This window comes from Ornithodoros turicata, chromosome 3 (genome assembly GCF_037126465.1).
Source record: "Ornithodoros turicata isolate Travis chromosome 3, ASM3712646v1, whole genome shotgun sequence".
Taxonomy (NCBI): Eukaryota; Metazoa; Arthropoda; class Arachnida; order Ixodida; family Argasidae; genus Ornithodoros; species Ornithodoros turicata.
Genome location: NC_088203.1, coordinates 10,802,236 through 10,829,135, shown reverse-complemented (window position 1 = coordinate 10,829,135; position 26,900 = coordinate 10,802,236). Strand labels below are relative to the sequence as shown.

At 44.9% G+C, this 26,900-nt stretch overlaps 2 protein-coding genes across 4 annotated transcripts; one reads left to right on the top strand and one right to left on the bottom strand.

Moving 5' to 3' along the window:
* Positions 1-2,318, bottom strand: LOC135388055 (dehydrodolichyl diphosphate synthase complex subunit Dhdds-like). Of its 3 annotated transcripts, none has more exons than XM_064617349.1 (8): positions 2,204-2,318; positions 1,608-1,726; positions 1,170-1,477; positions 926-1,068; positions 755-871; positions 566-667; positions 277-499; positions 1-219 (listed from the first exon to the last, which is right to left on the bottom strand). In XM_064617349.1, the coding sequence occupies exons 3-8, from the start codon at positions 1,347-1,349 to the stop codon at positions 61-63; spliced, it is 924 nt and encodes a 307-aa protein (XP_064473419.1). In that variant the 5' UTR covers positions 1,350-1,477; positions 1,608-1,726; positions 2,204-2,318; the 3' UTR covers positions 1-60. The 3 variants fall into 3 exon arrangements, with proteins under 3 accessions (XP_064473419.1, XP_064473421.1, XP_064473420.1); XM_064617351.1 differs by lacking the exon at positions 1,608-1,726 and having other exon boundaries at positions 1,170-1,352; positions 1,422-1,477; XM_064617350.1 differs by lacking the exons at positions 1,608-1,726; positions 2,204-2,318 and having other exon boundaries at positions 1,170-1,352; positions 1,422-1,597.
* LOC135388053 (bromodomain and WD repeat-containing protein 3-like) lies at positions 1,847-26,898 on the top strand. The gene is made up of 33 exons (XM_064617345.1): positions 1,847-2,026; positions 2,125-2,183; positions 2,260-2,289; positions 2,447-2,506; positions 3,829-3,979; positions 4,077-4,169; positions 4,256-4,416; positions 4,517-4,738; positions 5,825-5,925; positions 6,072-6,142; positions 6,215-6,318; positions 6,893-7,032; positions 7,093-7,246; positions 7,871-8,005; positions 8,692-8,820; positions 8,907-9,132; positions 10,937-11,119; positions 12,424-12,704; positions 14,774-14,899; positions 14,964-15,040; positions 16,586-16,973; positions 17,672-17,956; positions 20,006-20,213; positions 20,282-20,455; positions 21,019-21,292; positions 22,187-22,312; positions 22,390-22,558; positions 22,627-22,785; positions 22,928-23,080; positions 23,164-23,288; positions 23,383-23,495; positions 23,567-23,692; positions 23,762-26,898. The coding sequence occupies exons 1-33, from the start codon at positions 1,978-1,980 to the stop codon at positions 24,595-24,597; spliced, it is 5,688 nt and encodes a 1,895-aa protein (XP_064473415.1). The 5' UTR covers positions 1,847-1,977; the 3' UTR covers positions 24,598-26,898.
* Positions 26,899-26,900: the final 2 nt, after the last annotated feature.

Below are 26,900 nucleotides of genomic sequence, written 5' to 3'. Positions count from 1 at the left end.
TAAAAAAAAAATAGCATTTTTAATAATCATCTCATAGCCATAAGTTTCACAATATAAATCTCATCGATATGCAGTTATCGCGAGCTGTGTAGTGTTGCCAGACTGCATGTCTTTCAGCTGTCTCTGCCACTTCTGCTCCGTATAATCCATGAACCTCTTGACCCTCTCTATGGACTCTTGAGAGCACGACCTCACTTCGGTATTTGGCTTGTAGAGTTGCTGTAACGAGAAACGTAATCGGATGATAAGGTTACGTCTGCAGTCATACGAAGGTACCTTAATCGCAGCCTTGTGCTTTTGGTAGCAGAGCACAGCAGCACACAGGTGCCAGATTGAAAATTCTGGCCATAGTACAGAGACGAACTCCAAGATGGAATGGCTGCTCTGCCAGAGAAGGAAATCGCTGAGGCGGACTTCTCCAGAAGTGCGGATCAGCAGGTCCGGATCACTGCCTTTGCGGCTGTACAGGGCACTGCTCAAGACTTCCTCCGTGACATCTCTGCAAGCAAATAGGAAAAATTCATAATTTTGTGGGGGGTAAAAAAAATCAGTTTTCTTTGCTCACTCTGGGTGTAAGATTCCTCTCTGAACTCCACCTGCAATTTCTTGAACAGCGTGACAAATCTCGTCCCTTGATGTGTACGACACACAAATGTTGAGGTAACACCTGTAAGCATCACCTTATTAGTACGAATTATGCTTCATTGATGTTACATATGCATATTTTTTTTTTAATGACATACAATATACATGCCTGGAGTTACTCTGTGTCTGCAGCACTACATCCGCTATCACACGTTGTATATTCACTGGAAGATATGACAGGTTTCCCAGAGCTCTCACGCAGACCCCTTTTTCATGTATCTTGTCCCTGAAATTTGCATTCGCCATCTAATTGACTGCAAAGTGGTGAGAGACTACCCACATTTCATTAAGCAGCTGCTCAAGTTTCTCGAGAGTCAGCTCCATCAAACCATCTACTTCATCTTTTGAACGTTTGAAGTTTTCTATACTGAATGCGTAGACAGTGACTTCTGTGATTTGAAGTTCGAGGCACCAGAATAGAACCTGCAACGAGCGTGTTCCTCAATTCAATAAGCTCTGTCCCATATTTGTACGAAGTAGATACACCATATAAGTAGTGGAAGGCAGTAAAAATGATAACGAACCTCGGACAGTTTATCAAATCCATGAATGTGGCCATCCAGACTTTGCATATTCTGTTTTCTTGCAAACCGCCTATTGCCGTCCATGATTACTGCTAAATGCTTCGGGATTTCTCCAGTTTTTAAAATCCCAACTGCTAGTTTCTGCACCCATGTTAGCTTACGCTCCCTTATCCAAGACATTGACTTCGAATATGAAAAGATAACCACAATAAATATGGAAGAACCGGGATGAACTGTGATGAGTTGTCACACTTCGCTGTTGGTGTAGATCTCGACACCGAGAAGCAAGCAGAAGGTAGATTCAAGCACTGCAAGGAGACATATTGTTTATACTATCGTGCGCGCCAGCCGCAGAACAAAACGGCTGTCTGGGTTCGCATTACAAAGAGTTTACAGCATTACTCAGCTCGATAATACAAAAACTAGTACGAAACTCACCGGAAGTGCTCGTCAGGAGCGAGAGAGCAAGGGAAAGGTGTTGAGTCTAAAGTATCATTCCGCAACGTATTTGGCCCAACATTTCACAAGCAAATAAATACCTCCTCACGTTCACGTATCTATAATCACAATATCAATAATACTGTAGCAAAAACTCACTAGTATAGCCTCTCATCATTGCCTATGTAAGGTTGATAGTTAGAACTACTTTACGGCACGCACTCGCTTCCGCTAGGCTGACGCATTCGGTTCAATGTCGTTGTAAAGTTGCGATCTTTATTTTGTGCCCAACATGACTGATTCGGAGGATTTGTACGTTGTTTTCTGATTGACTGAACGATGATATGGTGCTATATACAATGAAATAGAGATGTCTAATGTAGTACACAACATCTCTTCGCAAGAGAACATCGAGAAAGGTGCGTAAATTGTTTCCCGAAGTGAACAAAAGTTTCAGTTGACGCGAGACAGCAAGGCTACCCGAATGGGAGATGATTGAGGTCTCATTCACTTTCAGAGCTGTATTTCTTGATTTCGAAGTTTTTGAGCAATGGTCCCTGCACGAAAGCAGCTGAGGTTTGTTGGGGATGACTTACCTTAACCTTTTATGCGTGAAAATATGGGCGAAGCATGACCTGGCCTTTATTTGCAGGCTTTACGTAGAGAGATCGAGGAGAACCATGTAAGTGATGCTTCGTGTTGAGCAGACCCGCGTGTGTAGCACGTGGGTTATCCAGCAATCAAAACATTGGGTTGATTAGTTTCGGCGGCTTTTCGCCGCATTGTGTTTGCTTGCACTCTGTGGGTACAGCTAAGCCTAATTTGAAATTTTGTTTCAGCTTTTGCCAAAACGCATAGATTGGCTTGGAAATGAGCATCATCGAAGTTTTAGTGACCTAGTAAGTGAATTCAGTGAGTTTTCGGTGGGTTCTGTGGTATTAATTTTTCGGCATGTTTGCACAGACGATTCTTCCGTGCTATTTTGTTCCCCATTCTCTTGTCTTCTGATTGCCCGACTTTCAGGTAAATCGGCTCAATTAATTAATTGATGCGTATAACGCGCATGATCAAATAAAAAAAAATAATAGTTGCCTCCCGCAGGCGTAATCGCAGTCAGGATGCCGAGTTTTCCCCCTTGATGTCATTGGCCAATGAGATAGAAGCCTGAAAAATGAGCAGCCAATGAGAGATGTCCGTGTGACGTCATATCATGACGAGATGGCAGTGACGAGTGGTGGTTGGCTCCTGTTCTTGTTGTATAGTTGTTCGATGCTTGCACGACGGAGCGGTGTTTTTTTTTTTTTTTTTTTTTTTTCTTTCTTGTTTTCTTTCCAATCTTTTTGAAGCATAGGAGAAACTCCAGTGAAGAGCTACTTTTTATTTTTCGTTTTCATCTATCTATTGAGACGGGAATGCAGAAAGGCTTTGTTGTCATGAATCCCTACATATTTCGTTTTTGAAGCATTTTTTTGTGTGTCGTGTTTTCGTAATGCTACAGTTGTGGGATAGGCTCTGCAAAAAAGTTGTGCTGTCGCCATTTATTTCTGTTCATCCTTCCCCCTCAAACAGAGGGTCACACTTTTTGACATCACAGAGTTAACGATGTCGGTACCACAACCTACGAGACTACCGCTGATGAACACATCATAATCGGCAGCAACTATGCAGAAGCCCGTCCGCACGATCCACTGGAAGTGCCACACTCCAGCCCGTGAGAGATGGAAATTACAAATTTGAACGTGCAGAAGCTGTCATATGACCGTAGCAGACGACAGCAACAGCTCCCATGAAAACGCTTAATATGATGATAATCAACATACAACTTAAGCATGAACGCATTACTCATGGGACTTGTTCCTCTCGTACATAAATCTTAAGGAAAGCTGAGGTACAAGGTATTATAGCAATTGAGAAAGTAATAAACGAGTCGATGAGCAGCACCACCGCTCGCTTTCAAATGCTGCGCTGCAAAGGGGTGCAAATGGCATGGTTGCTGTAACCTACAGGTTTTCCCGGCGATTTTAATCCGAGTGCCAGTTGAATTAATCCATGCCCCATAAAGTTTGCATGGCACACGGATTAATTTCGATGGCGCTCGGATTAAAATCGTCTGGAAAACCTGTAGTAGGTCGTGTTTGGAACATGTTGGTGGCCACACAGGGTTTACCAGTGACGTTATCGGTGTGTTTCTCTGAAGATGTACGTCCAATTTTCTTCAAAGGAACGGGCCAACGGCTTCATTTCTGCCGACTACCTGCTAAGAATATGCTCTCGAGTTGGACCCCTCCTCGATCAGCTGTATCCAACAGGAGTCGCGGGATCCTGTTCGCTGCTCGGGTCAGGAAATTATTCCTTGCTCAGGCAGAGCTCCAGTAAGTGCTGGCACGGATGGGGATTCCCTGCGTCAGGGAGGTGGATCCTCGCAAGAATCGAATGGGTAACTCAACGACGAAAATCCTTCGCTTGCAGGAGTCCGAAAAGTCCGCACAAGTTGTGATGCTACCGTGCGTCGACATGGAGCGGCACCGTGCCTTCCACCCGGTGTTGGTCCCCCCAATATTGGTCAGTTATATGTATACTAGTACCGATAACTAAACTTTTTTTTTTTTACTTTCCTGTACTGACGTTTTATTTGAATGTGTTGGCAGCAATGGTACTACAGGGACGTTCCCTGAATGAACTGCCGAGCGCCTCGCAACAACTTTCCATCAAGTTTTTTGCCAAGGCACAACTTTTTCGAAGACTCCTCGGCCATCTGTCGTCTGTTTACTGTTGCCTCTTCGATCGTAGCGGCTACTACATTTTTACGGTATACACTCTCTTCGCGTGTTTCTGAAAACTTGCCGTTGACCATTATTAAGTAGCTGTACAGAGGTAACGAGATTGATACACACTGACGGACTTTCCAGGGCGCCGACGACCTACTAGTGAAAATATGGTGCGCAACCGACGGCCGCCTGCTGGCAACATTGAGAGGCCACTCTGCGGAGATAACGGACCTGGCTGTGAGCCCCGACAACGGGCTCCTGGCCGCGGGGTCGTGCGACAAGGTCATCCGTGTGTGGTGCCTTCAGACATTGGCCCCAGTTGCCGTGCTCTTGGGGCACACTGCCATGGTGACGTCCCTGAGGGTAGGTGTGGAGCCAGGTTGTGATTCACCAGTTGTAAGAAAAACACCCGCTGTCGGAAGGCAGTGGGAGAGTTTGTTTCCAACTTTGGTCATAAATTATTCCTCAACTTCGTCATTATTCTTCGGGGCAGTGTACAAGTGATTAGATTTTTGAATAGTGAAGCGAATAATACTTGTGTGTTCAATTGGAATTGTGAATCGAAATGGGGTCCTATCAATCGAAGGAATGTCTCTTTCAAACCGAATACTATTCAAATAGTTCAGAAGCTCCCTAACGGGAGCTGTAAAACGCAACGAAGAGGGCGCCATTGCACGGAATAATTCATACGTATATATTAGGATTGTGCCAACCGAACCTAGTCGATGAACATGTTACATAAATTACGTTCAAGAAGAACTGTATGGGTATATCTTCTCCTGAAACTAAAGCATTATTTAATTTGCTTTTCATTATACAAAGGCATCATATTCTGCTTCAAAACACTTTTTACTAGAAGTGCTTTTTTTCTTTCTAGCTTTTTAAACTCTTTATAAAGAAAGCATTCAAAAGATACGTAAGATTCATGGATTCGTTGAACCTTCCTTGGTTTCAGAGTCGGATTAAAAAAATTCTGGATTCATTCCATCTCTAGTGTATATCATGTACACGTACTGCATATCAGACCTGTAAAAATTACTTTCCTTAAAAATTCTAGTTTATTACCTGAAAAATTTTCTTTCCTTAAAAATTACTAAATAAGAGTAACTAAATTATGGTCAAAATTATAAAATCATAAATTTAACTCAATTACAATAACTACTACGAAAGGTATTAGAGTCACAAAAATTTCAGTACGCAATTTTTATGTGTAACATCATTCTTCTTCCTAGAGGAATGCCATGCAAATGTGGAAATATTCATTGAAAGGACAAATAAAGTGACCAGAAATCTATGCTTCCCAGGAGTGAAGAAAAGGTCCGCGGCTCGGCCGTGTAACTGTTGGCCATGGTTTTAAAATGGCTGTTCACACATGCCTGTTATTCGTGCATCGTTATCAATTACTGTAGCATAACGGAGGCGTTAAGGCGATACTCTGTTCTTCTACAGTTCTGCCCGTATCCGAAAGGCAATCGACAGTTCCTCGTGTCGACTGGAAACGATGGGTGCGTCCTGTTCTGGGACTACTCCAGCACGACCAAGACGTTCAAGTGAGCGATACATTCCGTTCTGTCACATTTAGACGCGTTTCAGCGTGCGCAACGCTTCATTTATTTGGATAAAACATTGTGCGGTGCGCCTGGACTCCATAAATGGAGAGACTCTGATGTTCTCATAAACACCCCTGCCCCTGTAGTCACAAGCCCCTGAAGTTTGTGGAAAGGAGCCGAGCTGGTGCGCAGATGGTGTGCTCCTCTTTCAGTCCAGGTAAGGTTGTTTTGCGGTCGTCGGTGCCTCGCTTCGTGTGGTGTGGCGCTTGACGCAAGGTTTGCTGCGCAGGAGGTACATTTTTGGCCACTGGAAGCACAGATCACATGGTGAGGGTCTATTACGTCCTGGCAGCCAACGGTCCAGAGCGTATTGCTGAGCTCGAGACCCATACGGTAAGTGCTTGGATGCAGTGTATCATGTTTTCATCTTTAAATTAACCTTTCAAATGATGGGCAAGAAGTACATTCTGCCGGAAAGAGTCTTGTCAAAACAATGCACACATTTGATGAATTCTAAGGGATATTCTATAGGCCTGTAGTTGTTACGTTCGTTATATTTGCATCTTGGTTACATATAATAGATCATGCCCCGTGTTCTTTAAGACATCTTCAAAAGTGATAGAATAGTTAGGAAGCAAGCGAGCTGGTGATATTAGATCCATACTTAAGAAACCCCTCCCGAGACGAGGGACACAGAAAAAAAAAAAGAGGACAAACACAACTAAGTCTCCTTTGAACACTTCGACGAAGACTTCGTTGTGTTTGTTCCTTTTTTTTTTCTGTGTCCCTCGTCTCGAGGGTTTCTCCAGTACGGATCTATATCATGGATCTTTTATGGAGTATGACGGCACAGCCAACCTTACAAGTGTGTAACAGTCACGTTTGATAAAACCTTGCTTATTAGAAATGTCTGCACTTTGTATCGTCTTTCATTGCAAATGAGAGGACAAATGTATTTGCATCGCAGGACCAGGTGGACAGCCTGCAGTTCGCCAACCATAGCTGTCGCTTCGTCAGTGGTTCCAAGGATGGCACCGCCAACATATGGAGCTTTGAACGTCAACAGTGGAGAGCCATTACCCTCAAGATGGCCACCAAGCTCATCGGGTAAGCCTCGTCAAGCATCGTGTCCACCGTCTCCATCTGACGTTCCTGGTCATTATGCAGCACGGAGGAGCAAATCGAGGAGGATCCTAAGCAGAAGCTCAAGGTGACCATGGTTGGATGGAGTCTGGACGACAAGATGGTGATCACTGCAATCACGGACTACTCCATCAAAGCTTGGGACAGCAACACCGGGAAGTTGATTCAGACACTCACTGTGAGTGACTTTGAAAAGAAAGTCTGTATGTTTGTGATCTGTGTGAGAATTGCAACTTTGCTTGAAATGGAAACAATCACGCTGAGGAACATTCTTGATACACTAGACCACTACATGTTTGGTATAACTGAACCCCTGTCTTTTAGGGTTTTAGGGTTAGGGTTTTTGTTTTTCAAAATTGGGGTGTTTGTAAAAATCGAGTTTTATGTTAGGAAGTGCACAGCAGGGTAAACAGGGTGAAACCTGGTGACGTCATGCAAAAGAGCAGACTTTCGCTCGGAAAAGAGTGAAAGTGAGAAAGAAAACATGAGATGGCAAGTGGGCGTCACCGAGTGAAAAGTATTTAAGCGCTCCCTGTGTTAGTGGATGAGGTCCTGCTTGGGCAAGTTTGGTTCGCAGGTTTTTTTTACTGTTGTACCCGAAGTAACAGTGATACAAATTCTGGGATAAAAACTTTTTTCCTTTTTGTTTCTTTTCGGGTATTATCCTGAAATTGCGAGGCTTTACGATTCTAATCTTTCTCCCTCGCGAAAATTGGGCCCTGCCTTTCGGTGACTTTGCTATTCTAGAAGTAAGTTCTCCACTCTGAGTCAACTTTCTTTTGTCGCGCTCCATATTTTTAAGGGACACGAGGACGAAGTGTTTGTGCTTGAGAGCCATCCAGTGGACAGCCGTATCCTGCTCAGTGGTGGCCATGATGGTCGCATCGTCCTCTGGGACCTCATGACTGGCACGATGATACGCAGTTTCTTCAACATGGTGAGTGGACGAGAATTTGTGCGATGCTTTGAGCAGCCTGACGTTTCCCATGACTTTGACTGGTTACTAGGCCTGTGTGCAAATAGTAATTTTAGAACAGCAGCAAATAGTTTTATTCTTGAAGCAGATATGAAGCAAATATCTACATAACCAAATGACACACACGTACGACATAAATACAGATTTACGGTTTCATAGATACATATGATGTATTTACTTGCATAATTTGCGCAGTTTTTCTCTTGAAAAAAGTCAAAAAAGTTGGGGATGCGCAGAGTGCTCGGGAACATTCGATATTCAGCGATATTCAAACAATACAAAATTCCAAAATTATAGTATGCAAGACTCCTATCTCAATCATATCTCAATCATATAGACTCCCGGTAGAGCCGGTGTTGATGTTATCACTGTATCTCGCATGTATGAAAGAAGTACTCACATACTTCTTTCACGCACAACCGGTGACTGACAGAGAGGAGGTGGCAAATTTTGTGTGAAAGGCACATTCAATTTGATTCCAATATAGTATTTCATATTCGATTTGGATGAAATACGCAGTGATACGTTTCAGTATTCGAAAAATCTGCTCTACTAATTACGTCACTGCTCATTCACGCGATCAGATCCCCAAATTTATGTACGCAGTGCGTGCCAGGACTGACTAATTGTTTTCATCTGTCTTGAAGATCGAAGGCCAAGGCCACGGTGCGGTATTCGACTGCAAATTTTCTCCGGACGGACTCCTCTTCGCATCCACGGATTCGCACGGCCACATTAGCATCTTTGGCTTTGGATCCAGTGATCCGTACAAGAAGGTCCGTACATTTTGCCGTGTTATGCAATGTGCAAGAGGTTTGTCATCACGTTTTTTTTTTTTTTTTTTTTTCTTGACACTTTGTAGGTGCCGGACGAACAGTTCTTCCACACGGACTACCGTCCGGTGATCCGCGATGCCAACCAGCATGTATTGGATGAGCAAACACAGTCCGCGCCCCATCTCATGCCTCCACCATTTCTGGTGGACATTGACGGTAACCCCTACCCTCCGGCGCTCCAGCGGCTCGTTCCCGGCCGTGGACGCTGCTTGGACTCTCAGCTTGTTCCTTACGTCGCTGTCCTTGCAAATGGTGAGTACTGCAACTTGTACGCGTGACCATAGATCGACAAGTTACCCGTCAAAAAGAACTCGTTACAAGTTAAGTTACCGTGTGAAAAATTTAACTAAGTTAGTAACAAAGTTCTTCAGCCTGAAATGTAACTCGCAGTTACGGAGTTACTTACAAAAAAGAACGAGTTACTTCCAAGTTACTTCGGGCACAAAATAGCAATACACAGGTGCAGCGCGCGTGAGCAGATGATTTAGACCTGCGGAGGAGTGCAACGTACTTAGATCTTTTTCGTTTATGTGCTACAATTTGAACGCTTTGCATCTTACTCCCTGTGGGCGCACGATGGTTCAGCTTCATTTCAGTGGCAGCGTTCTTACTCCCTGAATGGAATACTGTTATTGATTGAATATCACGTTTTATTGCATAAAATGCCATAAAAGAACTGGAGAGAAAGCAAGAAAATATGCGGACGTGAGTGAAAAGCGAATTAAAAGTAACTTGGAACTTACCTTAAGTTGCTTTGGCAAAGTTACCCGAAAAAGGAACGAGTTCCTCTGAAAGTTACCACGGCGGAAAAGTACCGAGTTAAGTTACAAGTTACCAGAAAAAGGAACTTAGTTACTTGTAACGAGTTACCTCGAACTCTGCGTGCGACTTGTAGAGGCAGTGCAATTTTGTAAGGAACCCGGATGCTGTAGAAAATTTGTAAATTTGCAGTAAAAGTTTGAAAACTCGAGTATCCAGATGGTGCCTTACGGGTATGCTATGGTGTTAAGGGCCTGGCTTTTCTGCTGCGGCAAATCGTGAAATTCTGCGGCAGGGAGTCAGAAGTTCTGCAGTTTTCCGCGGCAAGTGCCTCTAGGCTGGACGGAGAGATACGAAGAGAAGATCTTTATTAAGTTGCATGACATCAGAAGTGAAGGGTCTACAAATCCAAGATACATTACAGTCAAACGTTGTTGTAGGGAAGTGCCGTGGGAACTACAAAATTGTTCGTTATACTGGTTTTTGTTGTAACAGTACGATACAAAAACTGTTAACTCTGTTTAGAAATTCCGGAATATGACGCGAGCCGTATCGGCAACTGATACGACGAAGCCAAGACACAGTAAAGTCACTCCAAATGTGTTTATTTAAATTTTTTTTTTTAATCTGTGATTTTTTTTTTTTTTCTGCTTTATGGCGGCCGCATTATACACAATAATGCCTTCGACCTTATTGATGCAACAAAAGGCCTCAAAGTTCTTCCTCAGACACCATCGGGTCTGAGGCAACGCTATCAACAAGGCCTTAAATGCATGAACCTTGTTAAGCGTTTCCGACTTTTCTTGCGGAGACTGCAGTACTGCGGAAAAGTCGGGGCCTCCTCCTGGTCTGTGGGAAAGGCATAATAGGAAGTCAGAGTAAAAATTGCATACTTGGGCATTGTGCTAAGCATATTTAAACTGGAAGCTTTATAGGGCCGTCACATGGCCATTTGACGCGACAATGCGACCATGTCACATGGACATAGGGTGCTATGCGGTGGTTGTCCCTATAAAGACGTGGATGGACACAGCGATTGGCCCTATGAATCTATCGATTTAAATCGTGCTAATTTGACTGAATTACTTATCCTCAGTTAGGTCTCTGCCCTTGTCTAACGACAGTATCCATTGTCTTTTCACGTGACTTTGCTTTCATTTTGCTGAAATTGTTGCCGTTATATATGATGCTATTTCAATGACTTGCAGCTCCCGTGTGTAAGTACTGTGTGTTCTAGTGTAAACTCTGAGTCCACGTGAAACATGTGGGCGCAACATTTTTTTTTTTTTTTTCACAGGGGAGGCAGAGATTTTGGAGCCGGTGATGCCAAACGGAAATGAGGAAAGGGGCATGATTGATGAGATGATTCAGATTCTCGAAGTGCAGCAGGCACGGCTCGGACAACAACAACAACAACAACCGCAGGAAGCCCATGGTTCCCTGCAGTCTCCTGCGAGGCCCTCGCATCGTGCTTCGATCAGTACGTAAAGTACCATATTTACTCACGTATGAGATGCATATTTTTTGGAGCATTCAGTATTAGGGGAAAAATCAACCCAGCACTCAAAGCACACTGAACTCCAGTCTTATGCCGAAATATCCGTGGCGATCTCCCCTGAATCGAACACTGCGGTTCTCCCCCATCAAATTGTCCTCTGTTCTGTCAATTTGTCAATTTGTTTTGTGTCGATTTTCTGACAGTGCGAGTAAATACAATATGACTAAGGGTGGTAGTCTATTTATGGGCCTATACTGTTAAAGCTGTCATATTTTAAAGCTTAATGCCTGTTATAATGAGATCCATGTCTTTTTGAGTGTTATGTTGTTTGAGAACCATCGAGAAAAATCTGGTTTTATTTTAGGAGGGATAAAATGGGGGGAAACCGGGCAACCTCGAGTGGAGAATCAGATTTTAGGATGGAAAATAGAAACAAGCACAGCTCACATTTCAGATGAACACAAGATGCAGAGGGACTGCTCTGTACAGTTGAACCTCTCACTAACGAACTTCGGGTTAATGAAATCGTCTGTTTAACGAAGAATTTCAGTTGCTCGTACGTGTTCCCATAGACACTACGTCTAAAATGGCATGACGCCGATGCCGGTTCAAAGTTCCATTGGTGCAAACGTCTACGTGATATGTACCCATTTCTCGTTCTTTTCGGTATTCAGCGGCGGTGCAGCCTCATTCTTTCCGGAATTGTGCGTCGTGTGGTCATGAGCGCGAGTGAACCAACCAAGAAATGTCGATATGCAAGCGCGCAGGATAACCAGGAGAAAGCAGTAGAGGCCATCCAGGGTTACGAAAGTTACGAATGCTCCAGCAATATTGTGCATAAATTACGTATTACCTAGCATTATGAGATGAATGAAGCTCTATATTTTGTACCCTTCATGACTTGACACCTGTTTTATGACAAATGACGTTTTGCGGTACGCACGGTGCAGGTAGTGGCGGCGGCCACCCCTGTTTCACTTGGTGTGTCCACTTAACGAATTTCTGTATTTAACGAAACAAAGAGCCAGCATTTACAAATTCGTTATATAGAGGCAGTGTTCAGCCATTCTTCAGTGCCCCTACTGGTGGCTGAGTTTGCATTTTGGCAAGTGTGTGTTTTTTTCTAGGTGTTAACCCTAAGTGATTATACAAATTGGGGGGTAAAAACGAATTTTACCCTAAAACACAAGGTCTCCGTTTATAGTCACCACCTTGGTAGCGCTAGATCTGTTCTTGCGTCGCACATCAGTACAGTAAAGGTCTGAACCATCATCTTGTCTCCTCAGCAGGTCACTCTCCCGGTCCACATCACAGCCGAGTGGGAATGCGCCGGACGGGAGATGTGGAAGGCGTACGGCAGTCGTCGGGCAATTGGCAGTCGCGGGACGACACGCAGCAGGGGCCCAGCCAGGTACCGCGTCCCGCTCGTCCCGGCTGGATCGTGAGGCCCCTGCCACCCGGCCTGCAGCAGAGTGCCGACACCCGGGCCGTGGCCATGGCCAGGCGAGAGCAGCTACTCTTTGTCGTCGAGAGCCATCGGCGCCGACAGAATTCTGAAGCGAAACCTGTAAGTGGAAGTGTCGACTGGTGACAAGCTGTTGTGTTAAAGGAGCGCAAAGGTCAACCCCAGTCGCTGTTCAATTATTCGTCGGAAATTCGTAATTTATTCCACAGATCCGTAATTATTAGGGCTGTGCAAATAGCAAAATTTCCGTTGCGAATAGTTCACGAATATTTCACTTACACTGCGAATGGAATCCGAATAATTTCTTCAGATTGTGAATCGAATTGATCAGAAAAGGCCCAATTCGAATAATTTCAAGTACCTCGTGGTGAAATATTTTGTGGTGTTGTGCTCCAAACATGTGAGCCTTTTCATGCAGCATAACTAGAGCCTGAAGTTTTAGGGTTTGACCCGATTCTTCCCCGAATTTGCACCCCGAATCGAAGGTTGCCTCTTTAGGGTGAAACCCGATTTTTACCCGGCGAATTCCCCTCACTGGGATGTCTGTAGGAATGCACTGACTGACTTGTTTGGCAGAAAAATGCAGTTACATCACCATTTGTACCAAACCGCTACAATTAGTTTGAATAACTGAGCCCGATTTCTCCCCAAATTTAGTGTACTGGAAGTTTTTTCACCCGAATTTGCATGAATTTAGTGCACATGTTTATTTACCCGATTTTTACCCTCCAAATGTAGGAAAAAATATTTCCCGAAAACTTCAGGCTCTAAGCATAACGTATCGTGAGAGAAGGGTCCCTCTGTGTTGTGTATGGTTGACTGCATTAATGGGACGAACAACATTGAGAGTTGGTCAGCATATTCTGTGCAACCTGCTTTGTGTGAATCTTCTCATTTCTTTGTTTACATTGTCAATTTCCTGTGCTTTTTTTAGAAACTGCACGTGGTATTTCCATCTGTTACTGAACGTAACTCTGAAAGTTGGGAGTACATTTACTGGAACCTTCAATGCCCAGAGTACAATGTTGACCATGAGCTCACAAAATTTGTAGACTTTGGTGACAGAATATTTTAAACAGTGTAAAGCGGGCTTCACGTAACGATCGAGTGTAACGAAGTGAAGCCGACTTGGAGAATGGAGCCTAAAGAAAAATGGCGATAATATGAAGTGGGCTTCACCTAACCCTTGGATGTAATGAAGGTGAAGCCCACTTGCAGCATGGCAATAGCTTTTCCTCACTTCAGTGATATTTGAAAAATACTCCAAAGTTTCGAATACTGAAAATAGGTTGCAAATAGCATTCGAATAGCGTCAGATATTGTTTCATATTAGAAAATTTTGAATATTCGCGCAGCTCTAATAATTGCAGAACTTGATTTGACTATGTGCTGCAAAGAGCGACCATGCACAGCAGTGGTGAAGCACAGAACCAATAGTCCGAGTTGTTCTGCAGTCACTGCAACACGATCGACTGATTTCTTTAGGGAAACGTCGTCTGCTATACAGCTCCATTACCAAAAGCAAAAAAAATGAGGTAATGTCTGCAAAAAGGAAAAGCGTTCACCCTGATTGCAGTGCCACAGTGTTGTCAGTAGTGAAGTTTCTCCTCCTTGTTTTTCCCTGCAAGGCGAGCAGAGAGTGAATGCATGTGACGATATTTACGTCCATCTTTTTTTTTAAGGAAAATGTTGAGTGCGCTGAAATTTATTATGTCATTCGGTAGGTTAAAGCATCCCCTCTTGTGAATAGAGCCTGAAGTTTTTGGGAAAATTTTTTTCTAAATTCAGGGGGTAAAAATTGCCTTAATTCACGTGAATTCGGGTGGAAAAACTTTTTAAGTATGCTAAATTCGGGGGGGAAATCGGGCTCAGTTGCTCGAACTGACTGTACCGGTTCGGTACAAACAGTGACGTAGCTGCATCCGCTGCGAAACAAGTTAGTTCCTGTTCAGACGCACGTCTCAATGAGGGCAATTTGCCGGGTAAAAATAGGGCTTCACCCTAAAGGGGCAGCCTAGAAATTCGGGGTGCAAATTTGGGTGAGAGTCGGGTTAAACCCTAAAACTTCAGGCTCTACTCATGACGCGCATAAGGTGAGAGCTGTCCCAGATGGGTGTCCTATTGGAGCTTATCTGCCACTGTTTCGTCAAACACTGTCCGTTCCTCCACAGCCTGCAGAAAACGTGCTAATGCTCAACAGCAGGCACACTAGGAAAGCAGCTGCACAAAAGTCCAAGGCGAAGAGCTCGCAAACAAGATCGACGCGTAGTGCCCCTTCAAACAGGGAAGATCCAGAAGTAAGCCCCTTATGCCTCCGTTAGTAAAATATGTTCTGATTTTGTTTTGTTCTCACCACTCTAGGATGCGGAAGAAGTTACAATGAGCTCAACTACAGACACCAATGCAGTCGCCTCAGACAGCTCGGAGTCAAGTTCGAGGTAATTTTCGTTCAGCTCTGTTGCCTTTGTATGTTGAAAAAATGAAAATCCGAAACTTTGCTCTTATCAGATAACGGCCATCATGTTACTCTGTGTTTCGTGCATGGCCTTCTTTTTGAAATTGCATGAAGACCAAATGAGATTGTCGTAGAACACCAAATACTGTATTATGCGGGGTCGTACGACATGAGCTCATGTTGAGTGCGCTGTTGCATGTGTTACCACGGTCCTTCACCTGAGCCCTGTGGGTGAACTTGCCACCCACTTGGCTCCACTTGTGTGCATGTTGGGTGTCCATTATGATATTGCCAAGGAAGGTTTCTTCAAAGAACTATAAATACGAACTAAAAATTTGAGAAAACCTCCTCTTCTTAGTCTCGTTTACAATAGGCCCTCTTTAAACAGAACCTCGAGGGACCTTGAAAATCTGTTCCAGTTTATCAGGAGCTCCATTGACCGATTTGTGTGTGATATTATAAATCGTGTAAATTCCAGGAGTGCAGAAGCTGTAAGCGGTCTTTGTGCACATTACTGCATCAAAGACAAGGAATACACGCGCAATCTTCAGCTTTGTACTGTAACAGTGCTTTACTACTGTTAACATACTACTCCTAATCATGGCTGTACCGGAAGGAGAGAGCTCAAGCTGCAACGTAGCGACGGTGCTTTGATGTGTTAAGTCAGTTCCATTTTCTGTACGGTTTAACCAGTGGTGCAAAAAAAATTTTATTCCGCCTAACAGGAAATTTTTTGACACTGCATAAATAGGAATGCATACAACCTTGCGGCTGTTGTTCCGTTAAAGCAGAAATTTCGTTTTAGAGATTTCCGTTTAGTGAGATTCCATCGTATATGATCCCGCGCCGTACTCTTGACATTATCAGCCACTTTAAAAGCGATAAAACCCCAGTGCAGCGGACACGAAAGAACGAGACAAACACGAAGCACTGACTGACAAACAGACTTTAATGCATCAGATACACGCTTATATACAACACTGCTCGCAGCCGCCCCCTAGGCGGTGGTTAATTTTTGAAACGTACCGTTAAACCACGATCTACTAGATTATACTAGATTATAGTGACCCTGACATAATTGGCAAACCCAATGAAAAGCCCGTCCGCACGGTCCACCTAGGGGTGCTACGCATCGGCCCTCGAAATCTGCATCGTGATTGGACGATGGATATTTGAATTTTGAACGCGCAGAAGCGGATGCACGATTACCGTAGCAGACGACAGCAGCGGTTCCTACGAAAACGCGTGGAATGATGATGATAATCAACTTTAGAAGGAAGCACCTCTCGTGGGACTTCCACCGCTTGTGCAAAAATACTAAAGTAAGCTGAAGTACAAAGTATTGCAGAAATTGAGTAAGCAATAACTGGCACGATGAGTAGCGCCACCTCTAGCTTCTAGATGCGGCGCAGGGAAGGGGTGCCTATGACACGGTCGTCATAATCCTGTAGGTCGTGCACCAAACAGCTTGGCTTTTATCGCTTTTTAACCTATTGTCAGTCACCCCTGATGAGATGTGCTTTGACAGCGAATCTGACGACTCCGAATGGTCCGAAACACCCAAGGCGTCGAAGAAACCATCCGCTACAAAGACTTCCAAACGTGTGCCGAGAGCGATGCAGCGGCAAGAGGCAGAAGACTACGACACGATTGACAGCGGAGACACGGATGAAAACGAAGACTCTGGCGATTTTGAAGACGAAGCAGACGTCAGCGAAAGCGAGAAGAAGACCGTGGAGAATGGAGATGGAGGGGGACGTAGAACGAGAGCGAAGGCTAAAAACAGCGACGACGATTACTCTGACGGGGAACAGAAAAGAAAGAGTGCGCGGAACCGGGAAAGGAAGCGGCAGAGGAAGAAACAGGAGGCGAGGGCGCCTCCTGGTGGTGGCAGCAGCAGGAGGCGGTGTACAATGGTAAGTGGAAAACTTTTTTTCGAAAGCTTTCCAACAGGATAGTGGCGAATATTCATTGGATACCTGCTGGAAGAAATGTTAACTGAATTTCGGCTTCGCCTTGCGGAGCTGGGCGAGAGACACCCTGGTGGCCCTTATGTGGACAATGCTTTATTTCTATGATGGTGTAGTGCAGTGATTGTCGTAATGTTATGTGAAATTTCATTCTTTGTTTCGTAACCCTGCTGCTCTATGCTGCAAAGCCATGTAGCGTAACAAGCATAAGTAGAGCCTAGAGAGTATGTTTTCGGGAAATATTTTTTCCTACATTCGGGGGGGTAAAAATCGGGTAAATAAACGTGCACACTAAATTCATGCAAATTCGGGCGAAAAAACTTCCAGTACGCTAAATTCGGGGAGAAATCTGGCTCAGTTATTCAAACTAATTGTAGCGGTTTGGTACAAACGGTGATGTAACTGCATTTTTCTGCCAAACAAGTAAGTTGGTGCATTCCTACAGACATCCTAGTGAGGGCAATTTGCCGGGTAAAAATCGGGTTTCACCCTAAAGAGGCAACCTTCAATTCGGGGTGCAAATTCGGGGAAGAATCGGGTCAAACCCTAAAACTTCAGGCTCTAAGCATAAGTAAATAAATGAAATATATAAATAGCCCCTAAACACGAGGCCCTATTTAAAGCAATCGGGGGGAAAATTACAGGCCACGGCAAAGGATGAGATCGCTGAGCAGTCGACAGAATCCGCATCTCCGGAAAGGCCAAGCGCCGGACCATCTTCGCTACCTCCAACCAACAACAAGAGCGTCCTGCGTCCTCCGGACTGGCTGACAGACGTCTTCCCACGAAGGACGCCATACTTTCCGCAAGTGGGGGACGAGGTGGTCTACTTCCATCAGGGCCACCAGGCATACGTGCAGGTTGTCAAGCGTTGCCGTGCGTACAAGGTCAAGGATCACTCTCAACCCTGGGTTCGGCACCACATCCGCGTGAGTGCTCACCCGTGTCGGCAACATGTCCGCGGGACACGGTAGACTCCCATTAATTCAGACTTTTTTTGGAACACTGAATTTTGTTTCGAGTTGTCGGAGGTCGAACCTACCAGAAATCCGTCCAAGTATGCGTTGCGAGACAAAAATTATGGTTTGTTAATGTGGGTAGTTGCACGTACAAAAGCACATTTTTTAAAGGAGCATTAAAGTGGTATCTAACATGGCCAAAAACTGCTGTCATCTTGTAAAGCAGTATGTGAAAAGCATTCCCACAAAATATTTCTGTCCAAAGTTGTTTCACCACGACGCAATTAATTTCGAAAATCGCTGCCGCGGTGACAAGCCAGAGCGCTCCAACTGGAGACCACACCCACTCTACGGTGTCGTTGGTGGTAGAGAGCCCCTGATTCGTTCGCAGGAAATACCGTCTGCTACGAACATTGCGAGCTGTTTCTTGTTGATTTCTATTCAGTATATGATTTATATCACGTTTTCTATTAGAAAAAAGCAAAGCATATATGCAGCCTGAGAAAATAAGATTACGATCGCAAGAGTAATATATCCGTGGCTTCTGTGCAATCTGTGAAAGCAAGCGATGGCGGCGGTAATTTGGCGCCACCTGTTACCCACTGAACCAACTGCGTGGTGAAAACTGTCGGACAGGCTGCACACTGTCGAGAAGCACAGGATTTTCGCTGTACAAGCGCAGTTAATTTCAGGCTGCACCACTCGTTCTTCCCGTGGTGTCTGCAGTCCCAAAAAATCGTGGTTGTGTCGTGGACAGCCTTCAAACCCTCCATTTCGGACATCACGTAGCCGGAGAACGCATGGCGTCTCCGAAGCGGTAGCAGACGTTCCGGCCTGCGCGATGTTGTTCACCTCGATCGTGTGATCCCAGGTCCAATGAGGAGCGTCCTCACCACTGGCATCACATAGTGACGTGACTGGTGGCACTCATCACGTGCCTATCGTGAAGGCGAGGGAGGGTGTTTCGCGCATGGGAGGTTCGGGGAGCTATTGCAGGCGTCCCAATTTTGCTATGGTTGTACTAATTATGGGAAAACCGTTTTCGGCCACCTAACATTCCATACTGACGAAAAACAGAAACAAAGTTGTGGGCCTCTAGACTGCTCCTTTAACCTCTCCCTTATGGAATACTGATTATGAGTAGGGCTCTCTGTTTTGGGGTCTAATGTTTTCTTTTTTGTTATTTTAAGTAGAGAGGGGGCAAGTATCTGGTTTTATTTCAGGAGCTGTGAGGAGGTGATATCATGTGGAAAAGCAGATTTTGGAGTGGAAACTAGAAAAGAGCGCTTCTCGCATTTTAGGTGAACACAGGATGCAGAAGATCCGTGCTGAATATGCATTGCTCAGTGTACTCCAACGCCTGCATTGGTGGCTGAGTTGGTGCTTTGCCAAGTTCTTGTTGGCGTGGGGGGTTGATCATAAGTGACAAAGATGCAAATCGAGCGATAACAGCAAGTTTTACCGGTTTTAAACGTAAAACACAAGGCCTTCATTATTCAACCTTATTTAACCTCCTTGCTTACCTAATTATGAGAAGGGGCATACATAAAACATTTGTAAAGGTCCTGCTACCAAGTTCCTTAGTTCGACAGTCCACAAATTGAGAGGTATACAAAAGAAACTTAACTACAGTTAACTGCCTAGTCAATACATGAGTCCTCAAAACAAAGTTTGGAGTGCCAGCCAAAGCAAACTTGGCAGGCAGAAATGTCCAGAAGTGAGCAATATTCACAAAGGCTTCAAGAGATGGCGTCACCAACGCTCCGGAGCTGTTTTCTCCGGTAGGAACACTATACTACGAGGAAGCGTAAGAGTATGAATTAGGCGGAAGCACAGTTTGAATCTTGGCAGTCTTTCAATGTGTTGAAAGCATAGTGGGCTGAACAAAAATCTGAAATCCATTTGAATTAACTGAAAGTATGAAATATCCGAGCCTGAATTAAAGAGAGTCTACCGCTACGTATCTGAGCGGGGCATTGCGTAAGAACTCCCATTGCATCTGCGCTCTGACCTTCCCAGGAGCAAGAGCTTGTAAAAGTGCTAGACATCAAGTTTGAGCTCTGCCCACCCCACCTGTGCTGCCTCAAGGTCCAGCCCATCGACCCCAGCAAGGGACTTCCAGACGGCGACCGCTTCGTGATCCGTTACCACGACATGCCGGATGTCATCGACTTCCTCGTTCTTCGACAGACTTACGATCACGCCATGAGGAGAAACTGGAAACCGGGTACATTATTCTCCCCAATTGATTTGATTGATTATTCATTGATTGATTTTCTCTTTCCTACTTACCAGGAGACCGTTTCAGAAGCATAATTGATGATGCCTGGTGGATGGGTACCATCAACGCTCAGTCACCACTCCAGCCGGAGTTTCCAGACTCGATGTTCCAGTGCTTTACAGTAACGTGGGACAATGGAGAAGCAGAACGCATGAGTCCTTGGGACTTTGAGCGTATCGACCCATGCAGTATGTACAGCAAAAGCTGCGGATAACATTATCTCTTATAACGACATTCCTCGTAAAACGATGGCTTATGAGTTTACCGTCAAAATATATACATTGTTTCTATGGGGAAGCGACCTGTGTACAGCGATGGAGAAATTAAAAAAAATTGTATCTACCGAATTAAACCAAAACAAAAATTGAGGGAAGAAAATAGACAGTGACTGTTCGTTTTCCAATACTGTCGGTGAAAGGGGTCGGCGGTAACGCTTTTGTGTCTCCGTATCCGGCCCACGCTGCTCAGATTCACGAGACGATTCAAAAGGCCCAGCACGTGCTTTCCGCCCGCGAATCGCGCAACAGTGTTCTAAAGCGAGCTTCTCCTAAAGCACGCACGTGTTAGGTGAAGCCAACCTGCGGAATGGTGACGCGTAATGTTGCCAGAAGTTGTCCCGATATGTTCCCTCTACGAGTTCTGATCACTATTTTCGCGAGCCAGTGGGTTTCACTGTACTGTCTTGCTAATGGGAGCATGTGTTACTGATATAGGCTCCTCCCTCATGTTCCTCACATTTCTCCCGGAACAGGGTTGCCGGAAAACGTCGGTGGCGCCGTGCCAGTCACTCATGACGAGCGCCAGAGCCTGATATACCGACCCCGTCTGGGCGAATGGCCACGTTGCGGCCGAGACGCGTTTTGCGACCGCCTGGTGCAGGGCATCGACAACGTCATGGAGCTGTCCATTGCGGAACCGTTCTCCGTGCCGGTGGACCTCAACGCCTACCCCATGTACGCGAGGGTCGTCGCTTATCCCATGGACCTGACAACCATTCGCACACGACTCGAGAACCGCTTTTACAGGTGGGTCAGGAACGAAAGTGCATGCCACGCTACTTTCGGTAGTTAGAAGATATTCTAATTAGGGGTGTGCGAATCTGAATATTTTAAGTCGAATCGTATATTCGTGCAAAATTTACAATATGTGACTTTCGCACTAAAAAGTTTCCATTTTGTAGTCCATGGCTTTAGCGTAATTTTTCTGGCATTAACTGTCACAAGAGAGACATGCGACTCTTCTGTTTAAAGCCCCTACCGTTTAATTTTACGTGAGAGTGCTTATGTCAGGCAGTAGCGTGTTACACGGATGAGGCTGTAATTGCTTCAGACAACCGCAGGCCATTTGTGAAACAAACGAATTGGCATCCTGCCTCAGCTTTGCCCATCAACACCCTTTAGTTTCTTTGCACTTGCCCTAGGAAGTTGCACTACTGAAATTTTAGACGTAAAGGACATCTTTAAGACACCCTTCTTGTTCGTGGGTTGGAGTCATTATTCGAGAGTACTAACTTCTTAAAGGCAGCCTCACAGACATCAAATCAAAGTCTCTCGTCGGCACCGCTAAACTACACGTGGAAGGGGCGGCACCCCTTCCACAGACGATGTCGACAAAACTAACTTTGGATAATGTTATCTTAAATGAAACACCGTCCCGCATGTGTTGATCCTGCAGCAAGGGCAATTTCGTAAAGCAGGCTTCACCTCATGCAAGGAAGTGTCAGGTGAAGCCCACTTTCGGGTTGTGTTGTTCATATTCGTGGAATAGTCGAATATTCGAATATCGGATACTTCGGTATCGAATATCGGACTATTCGATTCGCGAATCGAATAGTTCGAGCGTTTGATATTCGATTCGAATTCGAGGACTCGAATATTCGCACACCCCTAATTCTAATTCAACTTACTCGCCCCACTTAGGAGAGCGGAAGCGGTGAAGTTCGACATTCGGTTCATCGAGGTGAACGCAAAAAAATTCAACGAGCCTCAGAGTAAAATCGTGCAGAAGGCTGTGCTACTTGTCAGGCTGTTGTCGACGTTTCTCGAGTAAGTAACCGACTGGATCTCTGTCGTCTGTGCGAGAATACTGCGTCCGTACGAAACTATAAATTCTGCACCTCCAGTGACCATTCCTGCCGTGATGTCATCAAACTCTACCAGAAACTGGTGGAGAGCAACAGTTCAGCGGAAGGGTCGAGCCGTGCATCGGAACAGGGCGCGGACAGCTCTGGATCGTCGGACGTCGAAGTGGGCGGGTCGTCGTCTGCGTGGTCTGGAAGCAAGCGGAAGAAGGTACAAATTAATTAATTAAGGTAAAAAATTACAAATTATAGAGATGATATGTGTGACCCTGCGTTCAGGCTATGCCGAGGCGAGACGCAAAGCGGTTGAAGGCTGGTGTTCCGGCGCCCATCTGCTCATCCACGTGGAAGACACAGTGTTCAAACCTGCTGAATCTGTTCTTCGAGTGCGAGGACTCCACACCATTCCGCCAACCGGTCGACATCAACGTCTACACGGTGAGTCCCAGCATCATCGCCAGCAACGGGGTGCGGTATCGCCCCTGGTTGATGAAACTCCCCGCCCCTGTCATTTAAATAAAGTTGTTGTTTGCTCACGAAAGTTGCTGTACTGTTTCCGTACGTTGTTTTCCTGTACCAGAACTACCTCGACATCATTGATCACCCGGTGGATTTGAGCACCGTGAGGGATCGTCTGCAAAGCAACCGCTACCCGGACCCCATGGAGTTCTGCAAGGATATGCGCCTTATCTTTGCAAACTCTAGGAACTACAATACAAACAAGAAGTCGAGGGTATGCGTGTTTCCCTCATCACACTGTTTTGGTACTTGAGGCATAATCGATTTGGTGCCTTACGTTATCTTTTTCTCATCTAGATATATTCAATGACGATTCGTTTGTCTGCCATGTTCGAAGAGAGGATACGCTCGATCGTTAGCGATTGGCGATCCGCAGTGAAGTATGAAGCAAAGGTGAAGAATAATCAGTATGTCAGTCAGAGGTGAGAAGAAGTTGTGTTTTTAAAACTACGTTGCGAGAAAAAGTGCAGCTTTTAAAAGGGCCCAAACTTAACGAAGCTTTCCTCTGGCATGCAGACGACACCCAGCAAATGTTGAATTTGCATTTCAAGATGCGCAGCCGTCCTCGTCTCGAAGCAGTGCACGAGCAAAAGTCGTCGTCGAACCGGTGCCAACAGTCAGGGCAGCTGGTGTGTTTTTTATTATAGATACGATTTTTTTTAACCATGTTCACGAGGATATTAAAAATGTTCTCTCGCAGCGTTACGAGCTAAGAAGTACATGGAGGAGTCCGACAGCCTTCTAGATGAGAGCGATGATGAATGCGAGTCCAACAAAGAAAATTCTCGTGTCAACGGCACGAGACCTGTCAGAGTCAAAGCTCAAGGTGAGCTTCGACCAGTACGTTGGGTACGTCCACTAACACCGTATTTTTTTCCCGCAAACTCCCTCGTAGATAACGTGCAAGTCAACGACCGGCGTAATCGCTCAACCAAAATGTGCACTACAAGACCAAAGAGGAGCCAGCGTCAACGTCAACCTCCGCCGCCGCATCGAACTAGAAGCGCATCTTCCAGCGAGAAGGAGCTTGTCCTCGAAAGCAGACTTCGCAAACGGAAAGCCACGCAGAAATTTACGGACGACACCACGGACGATGATGACGATGAAGAGAGTGAGGATGCTGAAGATGAAGAAGATGAGGAGCAGGAAGATGAGAATGGAGAATGCAACGAGGATGGCGAGGAAAATGGCGAACAGGAGAACGACGACGACGACGATGAAGAATACAAAGACGATGAGGAGGACGACGTTCCTCCGCGTCGAAAGTCCACGCGCCGTGCTGCGCGGACCAATGTGATAGGCAGCGACGACAGCAGCACCACGAGCAGCATCATTGCGACAACTCGGACTCGAAGTAGGACACGCGTCGTTGACAGTGACCATTCCGAGGACAACGCGGGGAGCTCGCGGAGCAGTGGGACCTCTGTGACGTTTGTGACGGACCATGATTACGGCATGCCGCGACGATCATCGCGCACGCCGCGTCCCCCAAAGACGTTTGAAACGGAGAAGCCACAGGCACCGAAAGGGAGGAGGGTGGAGACGCGGAATCGCGGCCACCAGACAGTGCGTTACAGGGAAGAAGAAGAAGAGGAAGCGTCCGATGACGACGACGATGATGATGATAACGACGGCTTGGACTGCCACGCGCGCGAAGTGCTGTCCGTCAGCAGTCGCGGGCGACTGCGCAAACTGTCGAAGCATGCCACGCGGGCCATGGTGGCGCAGTGATTGTGTGATAGGACTTCAATTGAAAAAAAGACAGTCGAAAGAAAACCTAATGTCAGACGTAGCACCGCTACCGAGACTGCTAACTTGGGTGAGTTACTCTATGTATGTACTTGTGTGTTATGCGTTGGATAGCAGGAAGACACTGCACACTGCTTTTCTTACGTTCTACGTGCATCTAGGAAAAATTTCCGTAGCACTTCGATGATTGGGCATAGGCCCGACTGTCGTAAAAATCTGAAATTTTTGCCATTGAATACGTTCAGCTTAATGTTGTACGGGATGATTGTAAACCGCCGTCTTATGACACCACAAGATTAGCATCGACTATTGAAATCGAGGCGTACCGAATGGCATTGATAATCTTTTGTTTTTGTTACTGTACTTTAATCAGGACGCTTAGGTACAATTTAACGGAGTACCACTAAGCAAAATCTCTTGCACGACGCAGGAAAGTGACGGTTAAAGCTCTTGGTGCGAAATTTTCGACAAAAAGTATTTATTCGAGGTGATTTTTTTTTTTCTAGTCTAGAAAAAAAAAAAAAAAATGGCAGCGATACTTCGTGTGTGCCTATTTTTCACATTTGAGCGTTAAATTTGCGAGAGGACACGCGGAAGCATGTGTTTTTCTTTCTGGCAAGTTTTCCAATGGGTACTGCCTGGTTGTAACTTGGTTTTTGTCGGCTTTGAGGGTGAATTTTGAGGTTTGTGTATGTATATATATAACGTGTACAAAGTTTTGCCTGAAAGTTTAAGGCAGTGCAGCTCAGGATTATTTCTTGTATTCTCTACGTTAATCCCAGCTTTTCTTGCTCATAACTATTTATTTCTCATCGCAGCATGTTGCGTAAAGCGGTGGCATGTCAGATCATCATGTGAGCAATTGAGCGTACTTGATTTGTTATTTTGAATGTGTACTTTTGCACATGAGTGTCTGTAGCTGGAAAGCACAATATTGTTACAGTGATAAGCTGTTGTTAAACATTTTGTAAAAGATTGTTGACCCAAGATAAAACGATATGTTGTGGAAACTTTTTGTGCACAGGTCAGTACTGGGAGCCAAACAATAAAAACTACTATATTTATTGAAAGATATTTAAAAATTCCTCGCATTTGGCATGCAGTGGGAAACGTGGATGTATAAAACCTAAGGTATAAAGGCGTTTGGCACAGTTGAACCTCTGTGTGCAACAAGGGGATAAGCGGTACACTTCCTCAGAATATTTGGCAAGATGATTGTAGCAGGCGCTCCTTGAACAAAAAAAAGAAAAATACATCATACATGTACCTGCTAGTATTAGCATCGCTTTGGAGTGTGGAACTCAGCGGGGAAGGAACAAAATCCGGGACTTATACCCTTCAATAGAAGACAGGGTTTCTGCATATATTAATTTTTTTTTTCACAAATCGAACCTTGATAGATCAACAATGGCAATGCTACGCTGTACAAAGTCTCACATGTTTTACAAAGTAATGATGATCCTATGAAAAAATGGCATACCTGCAGCCGCCTTCATAGCCTGCACGTACCAGCTGCAGGCTATGCCCCTTATTACTATTAAATTAAAACATTTACATTAAATTAGCATCATTATTAAATAGCCCCCTCAAGCTTTTTTTTTTCAATTAAAACCTAATATGATTTCCTACACTAGCACGATCGTATAAGGTCGCAAGAACATGTATCCGCAATGGAAGTTTATTTCCATGCGTATTGTAGCACCAAGCAGTAGGAACATTAAACCACAAGGTCATGTGAATGCCTAGAAAAGGCACCGAAAATCGACACGCATATATCATGTTTCTGACCCTCCTCTAACTCTTAAATAAATTGTTAACAGTTCCAAGTTTCCTTGAGCTGACACATGCTATCATTCAGATGCCATTGCTGCAAGAATACTGTCCATTTGTCCCACTAATGCATACTGAGGTTCAGTTGTACAAACCAAAATGTGCATTTAAAAAGCATTCAAAACATAAAGGATGTAGAAAAACAGGAAGTGGCTTGCTCGACACTTTTTTTTTTATGTTTGGAGCTCGAATGGGTCTGCACGCAATTTCTAGTCTGTGTCCAGAAACAAAAGTCTCGTTTGAGAAAAAAAAAAGGAAACGAAAAGATTTTGGCTGCCGCATTGCATATTATTGTAATTTAAAAAAGTTGTGTGTGCGTGTGTAGAATGTGATTCCGCAAATCCACTGCCAGCAAACATGAAGTGAGAAATCACACAATGTTCATCCACTGAGGTGCACACGTTTGTCATTTCTCTGTATAAATTGTACATGGAATAAACGAGTCAAGCTGTACC

What these genes read in the sequence shown, in the direction of transcription:
- LOC135388055 (XM_064617349.1), bottom strand. Translation starts at nt 1,349, where the DNA reads ATGTCTTGGATAAGGGAGCGTAAGCTAACATGGGTGCAGAAACTAGCA. An exon ending in GATTTGATAAACTGTCCGAG is followed by an intron (nt 1,069 to 1,169) that starts GTTCGTTATCAT and finishes CGCTCGTTGCAG; the next exon opens with GTTCTATTCTGGTGCCTCGA. An exon ending in GAGCAGCTGCTTAATGAAAT is followed by an intron (nt 872 to 925) that starts GTGGGTAGTCTC and finishes TGCAAATTTCAG; the next exon opens with GGACAAGATACATGAAAAAG.
- LOC135388053 (XM_064617345.1), top strand. Translation starts at nt 1,978, where the DNA reads ATGTCTAATGTAGTACACAACATCTCTTCGCAAGAGAACATCGAGAAA. An exon ending in GCGGCTACTACATTTTTACG is followed by an intron (nt 4,417 to 4,516) that starts GTATACACTCTC and finishes CGGACTTTCCAG; the next exon opens with GGCGCCGACGACCTACTAGT. An exon ending in CTCGAGAACCGCTTTTACAG is followed by an intron (nt 21,293 to 22,186) that starts GTGGGTCAGGAA and finishes CGCCCCACTTAG; the next exon opens with GAGAGCGGAAGCGGTGAAGT.